The sequence below is a fragment of the Neoarius graeffei genome, chromosome 7, assembly GCF_027579695.1.
Source record: "Neoarius graeffei isolate fNeoGra1 chromosome 7, fNeoGra1.pri, whole genome shotgun sequence".
Classification (NCBI taxonomy): Eukaryota; Metazoa; Chordata; class Actinopteri; order Siluriformes; family Ariidae; genus Neoarius; species Neoarius graeffei.
Genome location: NC_083575.1, coordinates 77,014,614 through 77,038,262, shown reverse-complemented (window position 1 = coordinate 77,038,262; position 23,649 = coordinate 77,014,614). Strand labels below are relative to the sequence as shown.

Here is a 23,649-nt window from a genome sequence, read left to right as displayed (position 1 = left end):
GCACAGGAAGGGACTTTAGACTTTTGAATTAAAGGAGCAGTCTGTACTTTTACAGCCCTCTACTGCCCGTGAGAAGAACTGCAAGTAAAATGATGATAATAACCTTGACAAACCGCACTATCCTCCCAACCACCAGCACCACTCACTGTGTTGTCCATGTGCATGCCTTGTGAGTTTCCTTTTAAGGAAAAGGGGTGGAGCTTAGAAGCTCTGCTTCATCTGGGGGCAGAGTTAATTTACAAACTGGAAAATATAAACAGAGCAAAGCAATATTCTTCCTCTTTTATTTCTCCCAGTTTGGTAATCCCACACACGAGCTAGCAGCCCTACCTAGAGAGAGCACTGTTTGGAGTCAAGGTCATTTTTTTGAAACTGTATAATGGGACGGTTCCGCTATGTTACATTTTAGCTGTATTCAGCAGGTGGCGCTGTGATCAGTCCTCCACTTCCGGGTCGTTCCCAGCCAAAACAATACTCACTGTGACACTGGTTTGTATAACGTTTCGCTGAAATAAGATAGAATTAATACATTTTATTGATGTTTAACTGGAATAGACGCTTATAAAATGTTGTCAAACGTACAAATACGCGAATTATCGCCCATGCCACATCCATTATTGTGCTTAAGTTAGGGCTTGTGGTCTGGGTAACCGTGTCTACTTCACGAGGCCTGTAAGATATATTTGCGCTTATCATGCTTATTGATGGGCCAGTTATTGTGAAATCATAATGATGTTTGATTTTTTTTTATATTAATCACATACTTGAATAATCAAACAAATATTTCCTCAAAAGAATGCATACAGAGCAAAAGAATGCATACAGAGCAAAAGAATGCATACATTTAAATTTTGATGAGTGCTGATTCTATATTGGTGTATAGTTCATATATTTGGGGATAAGAATTCTCATCTCATCTCATCATCTGTAGCTGCTTTATCCTTCTACAGGGTCGCAGGCAAGCTGGAGCCTATCCCAGCTGACTATGGGCGAAAGGTGGGGTACACCCTGGACAAGTCGCCAGGTCATCACAGGGCTGACACATAGACACAGACAACCATTCACACTCACATTCACACCTACGGTCAATTTAGAGTCACCAGTTAACCTAACCTGCATGTCTTTGGACTGTGGGGGAAACCGGAGCACCCGGAGGAAACCCACGCGGACACGGGGAGAACATGCAAACTCCGCACAGAAAGGCCCTCGCCGGCCCCGGGGCTCGAACCCAGGACCTTCTTGCTGTGAGGCGACAGCGCTAACCACTACACCACCGTGCCGCCCCGATAAGAATTCTGGTAACAGAAATTAACACACATGGCTAAATTGGCTGTTGAACTCATTAATATAACAATAATATGGTTTTTGTGGGCATTATAGTTATTTGAGGCTCGGCCTGAATGATTTGAAGCCCAACATGATTCATTTGAAGCCCAAGCGGTAGCGATAATTTATTTGTGTTTTATTAGGTGTGATTAATGTTTGTGTGTTTTAATATTAATCTCTTAATTAACGTCCTAGCAACTGGTAATAATTCTTAGCAATTGTAAAATTGTCTGCCACATCTACATTTTTTTTAATTCGGTAATGCACGAGTCCTCGTGAGTTTTCAAACATTTCAAATTGTCAATCCCCAAATATTTGAGAAGTTGATGTCTAAATACCAGCATAACATCCTAACTCTGGTTCATAGCCCAATTCCAAAAACCTACCCAATAATAATATCCCTCATATTCCTTGAAAACTTTCAATGTTTTGAGGATGTTTTGAGTTGGGAATGTAAATTACGAGCCTCTTCAGTAAGTATATGTTAAAACACCAAACACCAATGCGAACAGAAATGAAATTGGACGTGTCCATTTCCTGCAAATATCACTCTAATCAACTAATGTCAAGGAGTCCAGGGGTTACACTCACAGTGACAAGAATGATCAAATTGACAAATTTACAATTTAACAGACTATTTTCATCACGAAAGACATTTACTTGATGGCTCCGTATCTTTAAAATTTACATGTTATTAAAATTAAAACAAACCACAATAAACCCCGAATAAACACTTTACTTTTGTTGGTTTGGGCTGTGCAGTGTCCACCGTTGTTGACATTGTTGAACGACCCAGTGACGCGTGCGCCACCTGTTGACTACTCCGCACATATCATAGCGGAACTGTCCCATTACTATATTGTATAATTACTATATGATGCAGGTTGGCCTAGTGGTTAGTGTGTCCTCCTCTCGATCATGAGTTCTACTCACGGTTGGGTCATACCAACGACCTGGGTGCGATTTGCTGGGGGGGATGGTGGGGATCATCCCCCCCTCTGGTTTTTATCTCTGCTGAAAAAAAATCCTCGGGGACAACCCTGTCAATAAAACAAACAAACCAAAAAAAAAGTTGACATGACAGGCATGTTGTGACACAGTTTTCTATGGTCTACATTGCACTCACTTTCAAAATGACCCGAAGTGGCAGCTTTGATGTTCACGAACGTCCCCAGCAAATAGATACATTGTAATAACAATATCTTTGCATTCTCAGAACGCAAAGATATTGTTATTATCTACAATGTATCTATTTGCTGGGGACATTCGTGAACATCAAAGCTGCCACTTCGGGTCATTTTGAAAGTGAGTGTGTGTGACAGCGCACCTTTTGGCGGATGCCGCCTTTTTCACGGCCGATTTTTTTTTTTAGGGGGGGCGTTGGAGTGTCTGATTATAATTTCAAAGTAAATTCTGCATTAAAATGACTAAATAAGCAAATCCGTTACAGTCCATAAAACAGGAAGTATAAGGATGAGAAAAAAACAGTTTAAATCGGAAAGCTGCGCACAATGTGAACTGCGCCATCAGAGCAAACTGTTCATTTAGTATTCATGTATTTTAGTGATTTTCGAGTCACTGTCCATTTAATCCGGAGGGAGAGAAACATCACAGCAACGCGACAAGCAATGCGAACTTTGTTGTGTATTTAGTCAGAGAGATAGGAAGATGAATTTACTATCTCTGGTTTAGTGTTCGTTTTCATTTAGTGTTATTCATTTGATATCATCGGATGTTACTGAGCTGTTAGCCTATTGTTACCTTAATTTTGTGACGTTTCATGATTAAAAAAAAAAACATCCCTCTTTCTGGTTTTTTGACAAATCGCACCCTGCCAACGACTATCATAAAAATGGTACCTTCTGGCAAGGCATGCCGCAATACAAATGTGAGTGGGGAGTCAAACTCTTGCGGTTACCAGAGGACTAGCCCCCCACTGTAACCCTAGCTACGTGAGAGGCCGAGCATGTGGCATGGGAAGGACTTTAGATTTTTTTTTTAAATAATTACTATAGTTCTTGACCTGGCGACTTGTCCAGGGTGTACCCCGCCTTTCACCCGTAGTCAGCTGGGATAGGCTCCAGCTTGCCTGCGACCCTGTAGAACAGGATAAAGCGGCTACAGATAATGAGACTATAGTTCTTGAAAGCTCTTTAAACATTTAAACAAACTGCACCTTAAAGTGTTTTCTTATTGCTTTGGCTGAGAAATATTTTTCTGAGCAGCTGGACACCACTAATACTGCATACGGTATTGTCCTAAATAACATGTTGGTCTTTAAATAAATAAATAAATAAATAAATAAAAGATCCACCATATAGTGCACTAGACGGAGTGTACAGTCCATTAGTTCCTACCAGGCAGCAGGGAGCAATTTGGGACTCTGATATTAGCATGTCTTGATCATAATAAAGGCTATAAATGAAGATTAGCTGTGAACTGAATCCCTCCGCAGTGATCAAAGGGCTCAGTAATTAAGGCAGTGATGTTGAACGTGTTCTGGTCTGCTCCTGTGGTTAATGTGTCACTCATTAAAACGGTAAGTCATGTCTTCTCGATGTGCAAAGAACTGGCTTAAACTCCTAAAAACAAAGAGAGTGACCTTTGAACTCTTTGCTCCTCTTACTGCGCTTGCCTCAAGGCAGTGTCACCCGAGCAGTCTCGCAGGTCCAGCCTGTTGCTGTGGAGACACTAAATAATTGACAGGGTGCGGCCCAACGGCTGCAGGTGTGCTATGATAGCGTGAGTGTGTGTGTTGGCAGAGTATAGCACACAGGAAACGTAAGACAACAAAAATAGGCCAGGTGCTTTAATGAACTATAGAGAATGTATTGATTTTGCTGGATCTGGGTGATACACACAGACGCACAGTGAGAAAAATGGAAGGAGAAGTAGACGACGAAGACGGGATGTTCACCAACATCTCTCTGGCTGATGACTCAGGTAAGGGCTCAGCATGTCATATTTCGTGTCTGTTCATCTGAGCTTAAAAACCGCCTTTGGGTTATAACGAAAAGGAAACCTTAGATTAGATACGGACAAACACACACATATACAGTACACACCTGCATTACAAAGTGCACGTTATCGAACATGGACATGAGGGTTTTTCCAGTTGACACATATGTTGTGGGAGTAAATTGAACTTTCCACATGACATGAAGGTTAAATAATATGTGCAGGTTATTAAATACATCTCTACAACAACAGTGGAATATAATTAGGGTATAATAAGGAGCGTAAATTAGATTAAGGCCTTATGGTGTAGCTTTTTCTTCCCCTCTCCTTCATATACAGACACAAATAGAGGCATGCGCACAGGAGGGAGTTTGCTGACTCAGCATATAGATTATACATCCTCGTGATCGCTGACTGCACAGCATACCATCAGGAGGGCATGTGTGGAGTAGGCAGCACTGGTTTTTCCTGTTCAATCACAGTGTGTCTTTGCGTGTGTGTGTGTGTGTGTGTTTGAACTGTAAAGATGACAGTTAGTTAACCATCTGGTCACATTATTGAAATGCATTTATAGAGACAGTGACAAAATAAAGGAAAAACCAACATACACTGTCTTAGTAAGCTGTTGAGCCACGATGAACCACCAGAACAGCTTGGCATCGATTCTACATATCTCTGGAACTGTACAAAAAATGAATGCCAAAAGATTCTTCCAAAAAAAAATAAAAGCTTCTCTCTGTTGGTGTTTTGACGATGGTGGGAGAAAGTGTTGTCTAACACATCGCTCCGAAATCTCTCGTCAATGTGAAGTTCAAAGAATATGATTTACATTACATTTTCCTCCTCGTCAAACCATTTAAGCTTCGGTCACAACCGGCCGTACGTGCTCCTACGGCCGGTCTACATGCAAGAAACACACGGAGGGCGCGCGTGAAACGCACGGAGGGCGCGCGTGTGACGTGCTGATTTTCGAGCCGTAGACTGGCCGCAGAGGTTCTTTGTCATGTCAAAAAAAAACTCTACGGGCGCTTATGTTTTTTCAGGTTGCAAGACAAACTTACGGCCAACGTGCGTCTTTCTCATCTCATCTCATCTCATCTCATCTCATTATCTCTAGCCGCTTTATCCTTCTACAGGGTCGCAGGCAAGCTGGAGCCTATCCCAGCTGACTACGGGCGAAAGGCGGGGTACACCCTGGACAAGTCGCCAGGTCATCACAGGGCTGACACACAGACACAGACAACCATTCACACTCACATTCACACCTACGGTCAATTTAGAGTCACCAGTTAACCTAACCTGCATGTCTTTGGACTGTGGGGGAAACCGGAGCACCCGGAGGAAACCCACGCGGACACGGGGAGAACATGCAAACTCCACACAGAAAGGCCCTCGCCGGCCACAGGGTTCGAACCCTGACCTTCTTGCTGTGAGGCGATAGCGCTAACCACTACACCACCGTGCCGCCGCCCTTGCCTTTTACGCACCAAAATTCCTCCAGATTCCTTGAATTGTTCAATAATATTTTGCATTGTAGAGGGTGAACCACTACACTACGCTAACCACTACACCACCGTGCCGCCTGCGTCTTTCTCCACGAACAAAAAAAAAAAAAACGCAGCGATTTGGGAAACGCCAAAAATCGCATGGCCAAAAAATCGTACGTCCGGTTGTGACCTAGGCTTTAGTGAGCCCCCTGTGGTTGAGGGTGGGGCCATCTTGACAAAGACCAGAGCCATTAGGGTAAAAATGTTTCATCATATGATAAAGGTGATCAGTCAGATCAAATTTGTATTGATTTACAAGGATGCTTCACTCTAATTGGATTCCAAAGCAAAAAAAAAAAAGCCAGCAAAAAGAAGTAAACGCCCCCATAGCACTCTGTGCTCGTTTGGAGCAGCATCTGGGGTCTGAAGAGTGCGAGTTTGGTGTTTTTTATGTTGCCACGTATCCATAGCCTGGAGATCCTGATTGTCAGTGCTTTGGGAGTACACGCTATTCACGGTCATGGAGAAAATCTAGGCTTTTTAGCCATCCAGTCTCTGCACTGCATACTCTGATTGCATAAACATACTCCACACACACACACACACACACACACACACACACACACACACACACACAAATCACAGTGCTTGAAGAAATGCTCCAGTGTTAGCCAGCTGCAGCTCATCATATGATGTATAACCCCGTGAGAAGCTCCTGTTTCGCTAGAGTTCTAGTGTGAATAAATTCATTGAGTGAAACTCTGTGTGTGAAGCTGACCAGTAGCACTGCTACACTGATGTCTGAAAAAGTGATTGTTTATTCATTAATTCATCTTCAGGAATCTTCTGATTCATCCTAGTTAGGGTGGCGACGGATCCAGAGCCTTTCCCGGGAATACTGAGTGTGATCTAGGAATACACACTGGATCGGATGCCAGTCCAGGGCTCATTCACACACTCATTCTCAGAGTAGCCAGTCTTGTACAGTACTTGCATGTTTTTGGAAGGTGGGAGGAAACCAGAGAACCCAGAAGAAACCCATATAAACACAGACAGAAATCTGAGCTCAGGTTTAAACTGGGAACCCTGGAGCTTTGAGACAGCAACACTACCTACAACATCACCACGCCACCCACAAAACTCTGTATTGCTTTAATTTTCGTTGTGTACCAGTATGAGATTTTATATAATACTTCCCATCCCAGCTCTATTACATTATAAGATTATATTATTGCATTATGGCGATCCAATGGTACGATGCTGCCTCACAGCTCCATGATCCCGTGTTTGATCCTGAGCTCAGGTTACTGTCTGTGCAGAGTTTGGCATGTTCTCCTCATGTGTACTCATACATGGGTTCTCCAGTTTCTTCCTGTCTCGCAAAACATGCAGTAGGTGGACTGTATGTGAATGTATGAATGTTATCGGGATTGGGAATGTGTTCCCCTGAGAGGAGATTGCCTCAGGTGATCACTACTTCATGTAATATGTCAAGAATAAAACACTTGAGGATGGATGTGCTGTTATAAGAAAATAATCTACAATAGGGTAGGGTCATGTGACCTAATGTGGAGTTACCACCCTGAACTGGCTTATTTTCCATGTCCTGAAGTGTGTTACAATGGTGCTTGAAAGTTTGTGAACCCTTTAGAATTTTCTATATTTCGGCATAAATATGACCTAAAACATCATCAGATTTTCACACAAGTCCTACAAGTAGATAAAGAGAACCCAGTTAAACAAATGAGACAAAAATATTATACTTGCTCGTTTATTTATTGAGGAAAATGATCCAATATTACATATCTGTGAGTGGCAAAAGTATGTGAACCTTTGCTTTCAGTATCTGGTGTGACCCGCTTGTGCAGCAATAAGTGCAACTAAACGTTTCCGGTAACTGTTGATCAGTCCTGCACACCGGCTTGGAGGAATTTTAGCCCGTTCCTCCGTACAGAACAGCTTCAACTCTGGGATGTTGGTGGGTTTCCTCACATGAACTGCTCGCTTCAGGTCCTTCCACAACATTTCAGTTGGATTAAGGTCAGGACTTTGACTTGGCCATTCCAAAACATTAACTTTATTCTTCTTTAACCATTCTTTGGTAGAACGACTTGTGTGCTTAGGGTCGTTGTCTTGCTGCATGACCCACCTTCTCTTGAGATTCAGTTCATGGACAGATATCTTCACATTTTCCTTTAGAATTCGCTGGTATAATTCAGAATTCATTGTTCCATCAATGATGGCAAGCCGTCCTGGCCCAGATGCAGCAAAACAGGCCCAAACCATGATACTACCATCACCATGTTTCACAGATGGGATAAGGTTCTTATGCTGGAATGCAGTGTTTTCCTTTCTCCAAACATAACGCTTCTCATTTAAACCAAAAAGTTCTATTTGGTTACATCTGTCCACAAAACATTTTTTCCAATAGCCTTCTGGCTTGTCCACGTGATCTTTAGCAAACTGTAGACGAGCAGCAATGTTCTTTTTGGAGAGCAGTGGCTTTCTCCTTGTAACCCTGCCATGCACACCATTGTTGTTCAGTGTTCTCCTGATGGTGGACTCATGAACATTAACATTAGCCAATGTGCGAGAGGCCTTCAGTTGCTTAGAAGTTACCCTGGAGTCCTTTGTGACCTCGCCAACTATTACAAGCCTTGCTCTTGGAGTGATCTTTGTTGGTCGACCACTCCTGCGGAGGGTAACAATGGTTTTGAATTTCCTCCATTTGTACACAATCTGTCTGACTGTGGATTGGTGGAGTCCAAACTCTTTAGAGATGGTTTTGTAACCTTTTCCAGCCTGATGAGCATCAACAACGCTTTTTCTGAGGTCCTCAGAAATCTCCTTTGTTCGTGCCATGATACACTTCCACAAATGTGTTTTGTGAAGGTCAGACTTTGATAGATCCCTGTTCTTTAAATAAAACAGGGTGCCCACTCACACCTGATTGTCATCCCACTGATTGAAAACACCTGACTCTAATTTCACCTTCAAATGAACTGCTAATCCTAGAGGTTCACATACTTTTGCCACTCACAGATATGTAATATTGGATCATTTTCCTCAATAAATAAATGACCAAATACAATATTTTTGTCTCATTTGTTTAACTGGGTTCTCTTTATCTACTTTTAGGACTTGTGTGAAAATCTGATGATGTTTTAAGTCATATTTATGCAGAAATATAGAAAATTCTAAAGGGTTCACAAACTTTCCTCTTATATCACAGCCATTTTCCAAAAAATTACAGTTTTTAATTCTTCACAGAATGACAAGTCAGACTTTTTAATTGTTTATAATTACATTTAATGCTGTTCCCTCACTAGTCTTTCTGTTTTTCTATTCATAAGACCAAAAAAAAAAAACCCCACCCCACCTCAGCTTGTCATTCAGTGTTTTTTATGTTCCTTACCTTGTACCTTGTCCAGGTCTTCAGTTGTAGTCAGGTGACGGCTCTGCCTGCTCACATTTTTTGCATTCGTTCAGTGCGGTTAACAAGAGGCGACGCCATCTGTTGTGATCTAATGCTAGTCTCGCACCATCCGAGATGTTGCAATCATCACCCAAGAGGAGCCGGAGGTCTTGTTCTAAGATCTTCAACAGGGGTAGCCTGGGACGCCCCACGCGTCGAGACCCATGAGTGGGCAACCAGTAGAGGAGACGTAGTGGGAGCCTTTCACTTGGCATTCTAGCTACATGGCCGAAGTAGAGGAGATGTCGATGACTGATGACGGTTGCTTGTGTGGAGCACCCAGTTCTTCTCCTTATCTCGCGTTTTGAAACGTGGTCGTAAAATCGGACATTCAAAATCCTTCGTAAGCAGTTGTGATGGAATGCATCCAAACGCTGTAGTTGTTGTTTATTAAGAGCCCATGTTGCACAACCATGAAGCAGTATCGTGATTACTCCACACTCATAGATTGTAATTTTGGTGCTCAATGTGATCCCTCTATTCTTCCATGTATTATTCAGAGCGTTAAAGGTGCTAAAAGCTAGACCAAACCTGGTGTTAATGTCTTACTGTTTTTGTTCAATAAAATAAAATTCACCATATTAAGGATTATGGGGCGGCACGGTGGTGTAGTGGTTAGCGCTGTCGCCTCACAGCAAGAAGGTCCGGGTTCGAGCCCCGTGGCCGGCGAGGGCCTTTCTGTGTGGAGTTTGCATGTTCTCCCCGTGTCCGCGTGGGTTTCCTCCGGGTGCTCCGGTTTCCCCCACAGTCCAAAGACATGCAGGTTAGGTTAACTGGTGACTCTAAATTGACCGTAGGTGTGAATGTGAGTGTGAATGGTTGTCTGTGTCTATGTGTCAGCCCCGTGATGACCTGGCGACTTGTCCAGGGTGTACCCCGCCTTTCGCCCATAGTCAGCTGGGATAGGCTCCAGCTTGCCCGTGACCCTGTAGAACAGGATAAAGCAGCTAGAGATAATGAGATGAGATGAGATTAAGGATTATACGGTACATGCATTTTTCTTTGTTAGGCTATGGTTACACTATACAGTGGTGCTTAAAAGACAAAAAAAATTGCCATCAAATATCAGTGCATGCAATGAAATTTTTTTGCGACGTGTTTGGCCACTCACGAGGTGGAGACAGCTTGGAGAACATTTGCTATGCATTGCACGATTGGTGGCGATGCTACCAATTTTTCATCGCCAAGTATTCGTAAACCCATCGCGAGCTGTAGTGTAACTGTAGTCTTAAATACCAACATGATTTTTAAGCTGTTTATATGGATCATCCTCTGGATAAGTCCTTGTAAACTGGCTGTTACTATGAAAACAATAGCATTAATAGAAAGAGTGCATTAATAGAAACCTGTGATTTGCCTTGCAGCCAGAACTACTTTTAGAGCTACTGTCATAGAAAATGAATCAAAAACATTTGGCCAATTAGAATTAAGAATTCATTACATTATATTACATTACAGGCATTTAGCAGACGCTCTTATCCAGAGCGACGCATAACATACTGCAGCCTGGGGACCAGTTGGGGGTTAGGTGCCTTACTCAAGCGCACTTCAGCCATTCGTGCTGGTCCAGGGAACTGAACCGGCAACCTTTAGGTCCCAAAGCTGCTTCTTTAATTCAACACGGACATTAATTTGTTTGATATGTAGAAATGTATGCAAATTTTAATTTAATGTATGCAAAAGACCTAAACATTAACACATAGACAAACAAATAATCCCAGTTCTTCAGTTACAAACAAATAAACAAAAAAAAAACAACAACTTGGGACAGCATTAAAGAAGTAATGCTCAGCCACCACTAGGTGTGTAACAATCAAACAACTTGGATTGATGAATCAATTTAAAAGGCAATGTTTGAAATTAATCAAAGCAACAATCATAAATTGATTATACTTTTCTTCTTCTTCTTACAGCTGTCCCCGTTAGGGGTCACCACACCAGATAATGTCCCTTCATCTCTTCCTGTCCTCTGTATCCTTTTCTGTCACTCCAACCGTCCTCATATCCTCCTTCACCACATCCATAATACTCATCTCATCTCATTACCTCTAGCCGCTTTATCCTGTTCTACAGGGTCGCAGGCAAGCTGGAGCCTATCCCAGCTGACTACGGGCGAAAGGCGGGGTACACCCTGGACAAGTCGCCAGGTCATCACAGGGCTGACACATAGACACAGACAACCATTCACACTCACATTCACACCTACGGCCAATTTAGAGTCACCAGTTAACCTAACCTGCATGTCTTTGGACTGTGGGGGAAACCGGAGCACCCGGAGGAAACCCACGCGGACACGGGGAGAACATGCAAACTCCACACAGAAAGGCCCTCGCCGGCCACGGGGCTCGAACCCGGACCTTCTTGCTGTGAGGCGACAGCGCTAACCACTACACCACCGTGCCGCCGGACCAAGAACTGGTGTTTAAATTTTTTTTCTTATCTGTAAAATGATGTCTAAATAAGATAGCAAGGCGACTGATACCTAAAATACTATGATACTCTGTTAAAATACCATGTCACTACATCATCCATCCATTATCTGTAGCCGCTTATCCTGTACAGGGTCACAGGCAAGCTGGAGCCTATCCTAGCTGACTATGGGTGAGAGGCGGGGTACACCCTGGACAAGTCATGACACAGAGACAAACAACCATTCACACCTACGGTCAATTTAGAGCCACCAATTAGCCTAACCTGCATGCCTTTGGACTGTAGGGGAAACCGGAGCACCCGGAGAACATGCAAACTCTGCACAGAAAGGCCTTTGCCAGCCGCTGGGCTTGAACCCAGGACCTTCTTGCTGTGAGGCGACAGTGCTAACCACTACACCACCGTGCCATCCAATTATTATTATTGTTGCTGTTGTACTAATTTACATTTCATTTCATTTGCTGTGTGCGGTTCATTTTCTGCGCTTGTGTGCAGAATAAAAATACCGCTTATATACCGTAGCCGCTTATCCTGTGCAGGGTCGCAGGCAAGCTGGAGCCTATCCCAGCTGACTACGGGCGAGAGGCAGGGTACACCCTGGACAAGTCGCCAGGTCATCACAGCGCTGACACAAACAACCATTCACACTCACATTCACACCTACGGTCAATTTAGAGTCACCAGTTAACCTAACCTGCATGTCTTTGGACTGTGGGGGAAACCGGAGCACCCGGAGGAAACCCACGGGGAGAACATGCAAACTCCGCACAGAAAGGCCTTCGCCGGCCGCTGGGCCCAAACCCGGACCTTCTTGCTGTGAAGCGACAGTGCTAACCACTACATCATCATTCGTAAATTAACAGTAGGCCTGAACAAAGTTGGTCACATATCCATCCAAGGCTACTAAAACTTTTAATATCATAACATAGCAAATTCAGTGGTATCGTCAGTATCAAACCAATACCTCAAGAATCGTATCGGGTGGAAGATTCGGATCCTAGTCACTTGATTTCATATCCGATCCACCTTTGGCTGAATCTCAAATAACGCACTTTTAGACATGTAGTGCACTACATTAAGTGAACAACCTATTATTCTTTCATCAACATAGGGCACCTATATAGGACGCCGTGAGGAATTTAGGCTTCAGCCATGAATATTGGACATTGACGCTTTGTTGGCTCCCTCTAGTGGTTAGAGTCAGTATTACAGTAAAACTCGCTCCGACCCCCGGTGTGGTGTGGAGAGTCATCATTCCGGTGATCCTTTGTGGGGGTTTTTTTTTTTTGGTTTATTTATCCCTGTGAGATTATTATTTTATCCAAAAGCTCACAGACGGTAAGATAATGTATGCTGTTATAGTCACTAAGCGTCCGAGTTGTGTATTTTTTTTTAATTATAATTTCTTGGGTAACGGTGGCTAGCAGAGGCACAGCTAGTGTTAGCAAGTTAGCATCAGATTTAATGATTTAACTTAGTCTCGCTTGCTGACAATAACATTATTCGCAGGTAAATAATATAATGATTAAATCTGTATTTTTTTTAATGATGTATGAAGAGTTTACGCTGTTTGTCACTTCGTTAGTAACAACAAATAGTCAGAGTTAGCCACCTTTTAGCCGAGATTAGCCTGACTGGAGTATTATTAGTTCTTTAGCTTGCTAGCGATATGGGGCTTTTTAGCTGTGACAAAAACTCCATGTCATAAAGATTTTAATGTGTTTTTATATTCTTCTGCTGCTCTTATGAGGTTTATTTAACATTAGGAGGACGTGCTGGTTGTTTTGGCTGAATTAAAAACAGCGGATTGGCAAAGTTTCTTCACTTCAGCTCTTTTCAGGGGAAAGTAGTCAGTGTGTGCAGTAAAAGGTCATCAAGTGACGTCATTTCCGTGAATAATTTGCATATTCCATGCGTCATGACGATCATTTGCATATCAAAATGCATGACACGAAGATGGAAGATTTTCCTAAAGATATTTAGATGGATAATTTTATCAGAAATAAATATAATTAAGGAATAAAACACACAGGGATGTGCAGGTCGAAGAAAATAAATGACGTCTAGTTAATATTTTCCGATAACAGCATGTCGTGCCGTGTTTTATTATATAGGCACGAGTGGTTTACTGGGAAATACACCACTCGTATTTTTCATACGAGCTACAGCCGGGACATGAAGAACCAAAACCGTGATATAAATCTCTTTATTTTTTTCATGGCCCGGTTTCCATCATCCTGCGCTCTGATTGGCTCGCGACCAGTCCGGAATCCGATGAGCCAGACCCCGGTTACGGACCTTTGGCGACTTGCTCGTTCACAACAACAAACAACATAGTAGCAATTTTTTGTTGACATTTATTTTCGCTTTTCTCAATATAATGGCGTTAATTTTACAGCATGGATAGCGATAACGACAGTGTTCACAGCGAAAGCGAGTTTTATTTTTTGAAAATTCCGAGCTGACGTAGCTTGTCAAACAGGTTTTGACGAGTTTGTTCTAAATGTGGTTTCCCTTTCGGGCGCTCTCATTTTCTGTTAGAATTTGGTAAAGAAAAAATATATATATATTACTTACCAGCTTAAGGTCCGTCCGTATCGTGAAATACCGTGACCTCGGCCTTGAAAATTCCCAAAAATATTTTCAAGACCTCGGTCACAGTATTTCATGATACGGACCGACCTTAAGCTGGTAAGTAATTTTTTTTATATATATATATATATATATATATATATATAATGTATGTATGTGTATGTATAGGGGCGGTACGGTGGTGTAGTGGTTAGCGCTGTCGCCTCACAGCAAGAAGGTCCGGGTTCGAGCCCCGTGGCCGGCGAGGGCCTTTCTGTGCGGAGTTTGCATGTTCTGCCCGTGGGTTTCCTCCGGGTGCTCCGGTTTCCCCCACAGTCCAAAGACATGCAGGTTAGGTTAACTGGTGACTCTAAATTGACCGTAGGTGTGAATGTGAGTGTGAATGGTTGTCTGTGTCTATGTGTCAGCCCTGTGATGACCTGGTGACTTGTCCAGGGTGTACCCCGCCTTTCACCCGTAGTCAGCTGGGATAGGCTCCAGCTTGCCTGCGACCCTGTAGGACAGGATAAAGCAGCTAGAGATAATGAGAGATTTATTTATTTATTTATTTGTTTGTTTGTTTGTTTATGTCACTTGTGAGGAAATTGATAAATTGTTTTGATAAATTTGGGTACTTTTTATTTGTGAATGTGTCTATATAATAAAAAGAAAGTCACACATTGGAAAGAAGATATGAAGTTCTCGTGTTGAAAAGCTCATTTTTCAGACGAAATACATTGCGGATCTGAGTGACACATTTAAATAATATTGGTTGGCATTGAGTGGTATATCAGATAATATTCCATTCAGCTAGCATGATGCTGAACGGGTCAAAGACGAGTTTTATAAAAGCTCGTATATAATATATAACTCATTCGCTTCCTTCACTCATGATAAACTTCATATCTTCACGCAGCTGTGTAATATCCTCCTATTTATTCTTCGTATTAGGGATGTGCACCGAAATCTCAATGCATTGCCAACAATCTGATACATTAAAGATCCATAACAAAGGAAGCAACTACTAATGCAATATGATTCATTCTTCTTGCAACACAGTGCAGTTTGGAAAAAAAAAGATTTAATACGATGCAAATGGATATGATGCTGAATGTGTAGCTCTTTCTCCTCTGTTGTGATCTCTGACTCGTGTGAGACTTTGCTACTGACAACAGAGAGAGTGATGAGATGAGTGTGTGCGTTTAGAGAAAAGGAATCTTAAAAATAATTTATTTGACAATTTTGGTCACGTTTCTAATTAATAAAGACATTGGGCCTTTAATAATAATTATATATTGATACATTGGCTTTTACCGATGCAAAGATGTGAGAAATGATGTATCCTGAGCGCATCCCAAACTGTATCCAGTGCACGCGTTCTTCAATTAGGGCAAATTTTGTGCTGGTGCATTGATACAAAACAGTGAATCTTATCATCCCTACTTCTTATACCTCAAAAAAATGAATGAACACTTACTTATTTATTAACGAAAGACACGTTCTCCAATTGACAAAAGCCTGTCTCTTAAAGTTACTTAAGATGCTAAAAAACTGACACTGGTGACTCCCTCCGTAAATGTTAAATACATGGCTCCTTATAAAGAGCTTCACCATGTCAACAATTATAGGACACTTGATTTTCTACCTCCAATGGCAAATGATTGTGTGTGTGTGTGTGTGTTAAATAGGTTCAGTCACGTGACTTTTGCTTGCAAGTTTACTTCCGGTGAATGAATTGGTGGCCTGGCAAATCAATTTGGTTGCCGTTATGTAAAGAGCTAGTGAAACCGTCTCTGACTATTTTTGCAGTTTAGAGGCCAATGCACACTGAAGATTCCTTCGGAAAGTTGCTCTTTGCAATGGGATAGATCCTTCCACGCTAATTAAAAAGGATTTTTCCTGTGAGTTGGAAAATTATCCATCCGTTGAGTTCCCCGACATCTCAAACTACCTGGTGCTGCAGTCACGGACAAACAGATGAAAACCTGGGAGAGCATGGAGGAGTACAACTTTTTATATGTGGCTGGGTTAAAGATCTGGGGATCAGGACACTACAAGATAAATCCTGCATCATTTATGCCCGGGTAAGGAGGCGGTTTTTGGGCTTTTTGTACGCGTCTTTGAGAGAGTTGCTAGGACGTTAGAAGTTTTAGTATCGGGTGTAAACAAACCACAGCCGCTTGATTCTCGATCCTCCTTGCTCTTCTCTTCAAGGTAAATCATTCACAAAGATCCACAGAAAGCCCTTTAAAGACCTGGCTATTATGTGTATTATACATATACGTGTTAGTTTACAATATGGCGACCACGATCAAACAGTAAACAAAAGCACATCTGAGGACTTAAGTATCTCCTGAACTTCGATACATCACGAAAATGGCGTGAAAAGTGATTTGCGAATCCAAACAAAGTGAATGAAAGGAATTTACAAACCTTTCACGAAGTGATCACTACAAACTCGAGTGTTCTTCCGATCGGCTCTCTTCCAGCGCAGAGAAAGGTGGCTCTTGAACCTTTCTCGTCAACTTTTGGTAAAATCCTTCGCTCTTTCACCCTTTATCATCACTTCACGGGGAACCTGGAAGAAACTTATCGGTCTGTTCGATTCGAGCAGCCCAAAACAACGCACGCGTAGGGCATTTTAATGACCAGCAAGGCGCCCCAGCGATAGTAACGCTTTGTGAGCAGTGAGCTTAGCTGACCACCACTTCATGTCCTGCATAGCTAATGAGGCGGATGTGACGTCAGATATAACACGTCTTGTCTTGTCGATTTCAGCTGACTGTGACCCTGCAGCCCTGCGCCCTAAACCAGAGGAGCAGCTCTCCACCATGAACTGTGACATAGATGGTAAATAGACAAAAGCGTTTTTTGGAAATCTCTCCCCAGACAAAATTTCAGCGTGCTCATGTTTTATTCCTGTGCTTGTTGTTCAATAAGGAGACATGGAGAATCAGGTTGAAGTGGAGGAGAAGACGCGCCTCATTAACCAAGTGCTGGAGCTCCAGCACACATTGGAAGGTAAAAGTTAAAGACGCAGCATTTCTCCTGGTATTTTATCCCGATAGTCAGCATTTCTCTCAAATGATTTATTATTGGCTTGTTCAGATGTAGCCAGTTTTAGACTTTGGGTTTACAGTATTTGTCACACGGTACGAGATGTACGAGAAGATCCCAACAAAATCTTGGTCGAACTCTAGGACAGACATACTAACGTGTTCTCCGTGTCAGATTACCCGATGACGATCCTCTAACAATAGACTGGCGATTAAGGAAAATTACACGTTCTGCTTCTCATCCGTCAGCGTGATCCAAGCTCACAGAAACAAGTCTGTTCTGCAAAGTATACATCTTTAATAAAGATACAGGAAGCTGTGATTCATCTGTTATTTATTTCCATGCTGCTGTAATGAGACGTCAAAGAGACGTTCTCTCTGCCGACACGATTCAGCAATCTGCTCGTCTTCATTTTCTGTACACCAGAGCAGAATGTTGGCACGACCTCCGTCGTCAGATGAACAAAAATTCACGACTTCCATTTATACGTGCTTTGATAGTTAGTGTTTTTGAGTGAGCATAGTAGGGGTCGACCGATAATCGGCCTGGCCGATATATCGGGCCGATATTCTGCATTTTTAGGGTTATCGGTATCAGCCATAATTTCCACCGATATACCGATAACATGCCTTTTTGCAGCCGTTTCGTTCCTAACGCGACTGTCACTGCACGTCCTTTCCTGCACTCGCCTCTCTGAGTTCAAGAACACGGTCCCGCCCACCAAAACATCTGATTTGTTTGGCACAAGAGATATAGCCAATCGACACGCGCAGCTAAACACTCTGAACTGTTTCAAGGCGCCCGTATCAAGGTAAGGAGACGCTGCTTTTGCTGCAATAAGTCACAAACACACAAGTTGCAAAAGCACAACATCATTATATGTTTACATTCTTCATCTACTACTCGTTAAAATTGTCCATTTGCATCTGTGTAGCCAGGCAAACTTAGCTTACGGAAGGAAGCACTTGAATTAGCCTACAACCAACTAGTCTCGCTGAAACAGCATAACGTAGGCTGCAGTCATTTTTAAATCCCCGTCTGGAAACGTTGTGAATGTGTCAGTAGTTCTACTCGAACAGTAGAATGACAGCCATACAGAGAGGCGGTCAAGGGAAGACCAAATAAAACGTAGTGTTTGTGTTCTGTAGGCAGCGCAAGCCTACTGGCTATTCGTTATGGTGATGAGTAAACTTCATGACGTGACTCGTGCTCAAAAAGCGCATTGCACTTGTATATGTTAGGTAACTTTATAAAGCGCTGTTTGAACATTTAAACAAGCCAGGTGTGACTAGTATTTATAATTCTTGCGCAAGTGATTCTCCTCGCTAGCGCTTCTGATTCGGAAAGCGATATACTCTTAAAGGAGCAGCCGCTCCTAATAGGGAGTGATAGCCGACTTTACTGTATGTTTGATTTTACTTTTTAAAAAATCCTGCAGGCAGCTCCCTACACTTGATTTGTTATTTAAAAACTACTTGAAGTTGGTAAGTCTTACTTAGTTCTTAGTGTAAAAGAATCCAGAGTGTATTTTCATTTATTTTCCACTGAAAATGGTGAGCTGTAATATAGTAGGGAGTGATTTTTATTTTTTTATTGGTGAATATTTATTTTATTTCTCATTTTATTCTAACTAATGTTTGACTTTATTGTACAAATGCTGCTGGCATCTCCCTGCACAAAATTTCATGTTCAATTTTACAATTAAACATACCGTATTTTTCGGACTATAAGTCACACTTTTTTTCATGGTTCGGCTGGCCATGCGACTTATACTCCGGTGCGACGTATATATGGGGTTTTTTTTGGTTTTTTTTTTCACTGCGGAATAACTGGAGCTGATGCTGAGTCTGATGACAACCACACAGAAGAAGAGGAAACGGCGCTTCGTCTGCCGCTGGAGTTGGCAGAGTTGTTCAGAAGCGACACCGAGGATGAGGAATTCAATGGATTTGCTGATTTGGAGTGAAATCATCAGCTTGATAAACTTGATTGACCTGTGTTTTATTATTAATGATAGGCCTATAGCTATTTAAATAAGTTATGTAATGATTTTAGGCCTATAGCTATTTAAATAAGTTATGTAATGATTTTAGGCAGTGCTTAATTTGTGAAGTGGGAGGTCCCGGAACGCAGGAGGTGGGTGGGTCCGGCGACTCAAAAAAAAAAAGGTGGGGGGTGGTTTACTATAACTTTACGCACACGCGCTTATTGTGTGTGTAAAAAAAAAATAATATCAGACATTATAATCTTAGAAAATGCTTTAGTGACGAACAGTTACAGACAGTAATGTCGTGATATGTTATAAAATATTATTTTTATTAGGCTATATATTAAATTATATATTAAATTTATCTTCTAAAATAAGACTACTCATATCACAACCGGTTTATTTCACCATTGGAGATCAGATCACACAAGACATGAGTTAAATTACTCTTTTTAAGGATTTAAGTAGGGGATTAAAGCGGTTGTTGTTTTTTTTTCACTAGACGGTTGTCTTTGGAGATGATATACCTATAGCCTACTTGACCTCTGATTTAATGAAATAAAATTCGACAAAAATGAAGAATGACTCTCCTTGATGATGACTACAGCTTTAATAACAAAGATGAAAGAGCCATGGGGCGATAATAAGCCCTACCGGTAAAAATAATCTAAAAGCAAACTGATTAATGCATCAGTAATAGGCTACTAATATTAGTTATAATAATAATATAGGCTATTAGTAATAACGATAGTGATAGTATTAAAGATAGTAGTAGATATTTAAAATAATCAGACTAGGCTACTTACAGGGCAAAGGGCGCGTTATCACTGCTCAGCTGTTCGTTTATTAAACAATGCAGTCGCGCAGTAACCACGCGCCGCTTATCAGATACAATCACAGATTCTATGGATAGAATAACCCTTCAAAAAAGTGCGACTTATAGTCTGGTGCGACGTATATATGTTTTTTTCGTCTTCATAATGCATTTTTTGGCTGATGCGACTTAAACTCCGGAGCGACGTATAGTCCGGAAAATACGGTACATTTCATGGATATGAAGGTCTGTGTCAGTGTGTGCTATGTTTAATTTCATGTGAATTATAATGTTTACATTTATCGGTTGCACATATCCGTTATCGGCATCCCAATTCCATAATAATCGGTATCGGCCCTGAAAAAAACATATCGGTCGATCCCTAGAGCATAGAGTGTAGTGAGTTATTACGATTCCTGTCAAACCCGAGCATTTGGGACACACCCTATATTACACAGCTGTGATGTCCTTCCTCCAGTGTAATACGGTCCGACTCCGACACACTCATACCATCTTAAAGAGCATTAGCGATTCACTGTCATCTTAATGGATCTAAATTCACTTCCTGCTCTCTTTCTTTCAAGATCTCTCTGCTCGGGTGGATGCCGTGAAGGAGGAGAACCTGAAGCTGAAGTCAGAGAACCAGGTTCTGGGCCAGTACATCGAGAACCTCATGTCAGCCTCGAGTGTGTTTCAGACCACCGACACCAAGAGCAAACGGAAATAAAACACACGGAGCGTCGTGTTCCTTCCCAACAGATAGCTCGTCCTTTAACACAGAGGCCAGTATGCACCAACGTTCAGGCTTTCACATGTATACCCATGCTGAGCTCTGAGTTTATTTGTTCTGTAAAAACGTTTCATTCTTTGCCTCTGCGTTCACTGCCTTATCGTCCTGGCCGGTTGTGGATAATGCTCACGCAGAGAGACGTACTTTCAGCCTGTGGTCCAATATCAACAGCATTAATGCGCATTAGCTTCTCAGTAACCCGTTTGATAAAATAATGCAGCCTTTTTTTTTATGCAGGTCAATCATGTTTTTGTTTTAATGACCGGCTTGTTTTTTTTTAAACTTTTATATTACGATATGTTAAAGAGAGAAGCATAGAAAAGACGCGCCGTGTACTCTGCAGCACAGGAAGATTAGCCTGAACGTGCATGAGGTGCCATTATTTATTCTTCCAAAGAGACGTGCATGATTTAAGAAGCTGATATTGGTGAATGAATGGGAACAATGAAGAACTATCATGGGCAGTTTATTTTGCATTGGTAAAAAGTCAGTGAAGGGGCTGGTTATAAATATTCAGGGTCTGTACGTGACGTCCTACTTGAGCCCGGTCAGGTGAAGACAATGCCTTTATTGTCACGTATACAAATACAGTACAGTTACATTCTTGTCTTTGCATATTCTCGCTTGGGTCAGCTATGGTACAGCGCTTCTGGAGCAGAGAGGGTTTAAGAGCCTTGTACGAGGATCCAGTAGGCCCCAGCATGCATGCACGCTTGGTAGACATGGGCCACGACTTTGCATTGACAAGTCAAATACAATTTACACACCACAATGGGGCCTTCTGCAAAATCCCAATCCATAGGAAGGACCATGATCGACGTCCTTCATCTCCAAAATATCCACTATACGGCCAAAACTATGTGGACACCTGACTCGCACACCCATACGTGGGCCTTTTCCGAACTGTTCCCACGTAATCAGAAGCAAACGATGGTATATAATGGGATGTCAGTGTGCGCTCTACCATTAAAGGATTGCTCCAGTGGATTTAATCTCAAACTTATTTTAAGTAAAAGTAGGCACAGATTTCACAAATCAAACTTTACATTTTCAGAGACCAAATAGCGGTCGAGAAAAATGAATTTTCTTTAAAATGCTAGATGGGCTTCCTGCGGTAGTGACACATGCGATGACGTCAGATAGCGGTCATTTGGAGCAACTCGGCTGTTTGTATTCTCTGTTTACATTGTAGTTTTGCTAGCTTTACGAGTACTTTACCGAATTTCAGTTTTTTAAGAAGTATCTGATCCAGTTTCTGTCGGTGATCCTCTGCCACAGCTGATCAAGCACACTTTGCATTTTCTCTGCGGAAAATGCAGTCGAGTTCCAGCTCGTGCTTCCCTTTTTAGCATCAGTGTGGCGTGTATATGCTACACAACGAGGGATACTTTATTTAAAAACTGATAAATCCGGTAAAGTTCTTGTAAAACCGTGATGCAAACGGAGAACATAAACAGCCGAGTTGCTCCAAGCGACCGCTACCTGACGTCATCGCATACATCACCAACGCAGGAAGCCCATCTGGTGTTTTAAAGAAAATTCATTTTTCTGGAGCACTATTTGGTCTCTGAAAATGTAAAGTGTGATTTTTGAAATCTGCGACTCCTTCAAACAAGTTTGAGAATAAATCCACCGGAGGATCCCTTCAAGGTTTCCCTTCACTCTAAATAAGGAGACCAAACATGTTCCAGCCCGACAGCGCCCCTGTGCACAAAGCGAGGTTCATGAAGAAAGGGTTTGTGAAGCTTCTTGTGAAGACTCCAACTGCACAGAACACTTTTAGGATGAACTGGAATATCGACTGTGTGCCAGGTCTTCTCGCCAACGTCACTAGTGGCTGAATTAGCAAAAATCCCCAAACTGCGATATTCCAAAATCTAATGGAAAGCCTTTCCAAACGAGTGTTATGAAGCCCATGGTTATGGAATGGTTTGTTCAACGAGATGATCAGTTGTCTATATACTGCTGGCAATAGTTTGAGTTTATTTAAAGCATTTTTTTTTTTTAATCTTACAGGGCCCTAAGTGATTTGTTTATAGAGCTAGAAACCACCTCGTGTGATAGGAATGACAAGGTTGTTCTGTATCTATCAGAGGGTCACTTCCTTTGACTGAGCAGATTTTTAAAACAGGTACACGCTGGATAATAAACGAGTGTTCACTTAAATTGTTTAGAAACTTCCCAAGTCAGGTATGACAATAAAAAAAAAAGTTTAGTAGTATTATTTCAACATAACTAGTTGCAGCAGTATGTAATTTGGGGTGCGATATATATATATATATATATATATATATATATATATATATTTTTTTTTTTTCCCCCCACAATACCGTCTTCCAGGTTTTTTTTGTTTGTTTAAAGGAACAGTCCACCGTACTTCCATAATGAAATATGCTCCTATCTGAGCTTTGCGCGACCTCCCAGTCAGTCAGACGCAGTCAGACGCGCTGTCACTCCTGTTAGCAATGTAGCTAGGCTCAGTATGGCCAACGGTATTTTTTGGGGCTGTAGTTAGATGCGACCAAACTCTTCTGCGTTTTTCCTGTTTACATAGGTTTATATGACCAGTGATATGAAACAAGTTCAGTTACACAAATTGAAACGTAGCGATTTTCTATGCTATGGAAAGTGCGCACTATAATGACAGGTGTACTAACACCTTCTGCGCACTTCGGCAGCGCATTGATACGGAGCTCAGATATCAATGCGCTGCCGAAGCGCGCAGAAGGTGTTAGTACGCCTGTCATTATAGTG

The 23,649-nt window shown here is 41.9% G+C and overlaps 1 protein-coding gene across 3 annotated transcripts; it reads left to right on the top strand.

Annotated features, from left to right (window-relative positions):
• The first annotated feature begins 4,045 nt into the window (after positions 1-4,045).
• scoca (short coiled-coil protein a) lies at positions 4,046-21,941 on the top strand. 3 transcript variants are annotated; one of them, XM_060926431.1, is made up of 4 exons: positions 4,046-4,269; positions 17,026-17,097; positions 17,188-17,268; positions 20,690-21,941. In XM_060926431.1, the coding sequence occupies exons 1-4, from the start codon at positions 4,206-4,208 to the stop codon at positions 20,830-20,832; spliced, it is 360 nt and encodes a 119-aa protein (XP_060782414.1). In that variant the 5' UTR covers positions 4,046-4,205; the 3' UTR covers positions 20,833-21,941. The 3 variants fall into 3 exon arrangements, with proteins under 3 accessions (XP_060782414.1, XP_060782416.1, XP_060782415.1); XM_060926433.1 differs by lacking the exon at positions 4,046-4,269 and adding an exon at positions 11,548-11,664; XM_060926432.1 differs by lacking the exon at positions 4,046-4,269 and adding an exon at positions 12,323-13,014.
• Positions 21,942-23,649: the final 1,708 nt, after the last annotated feature.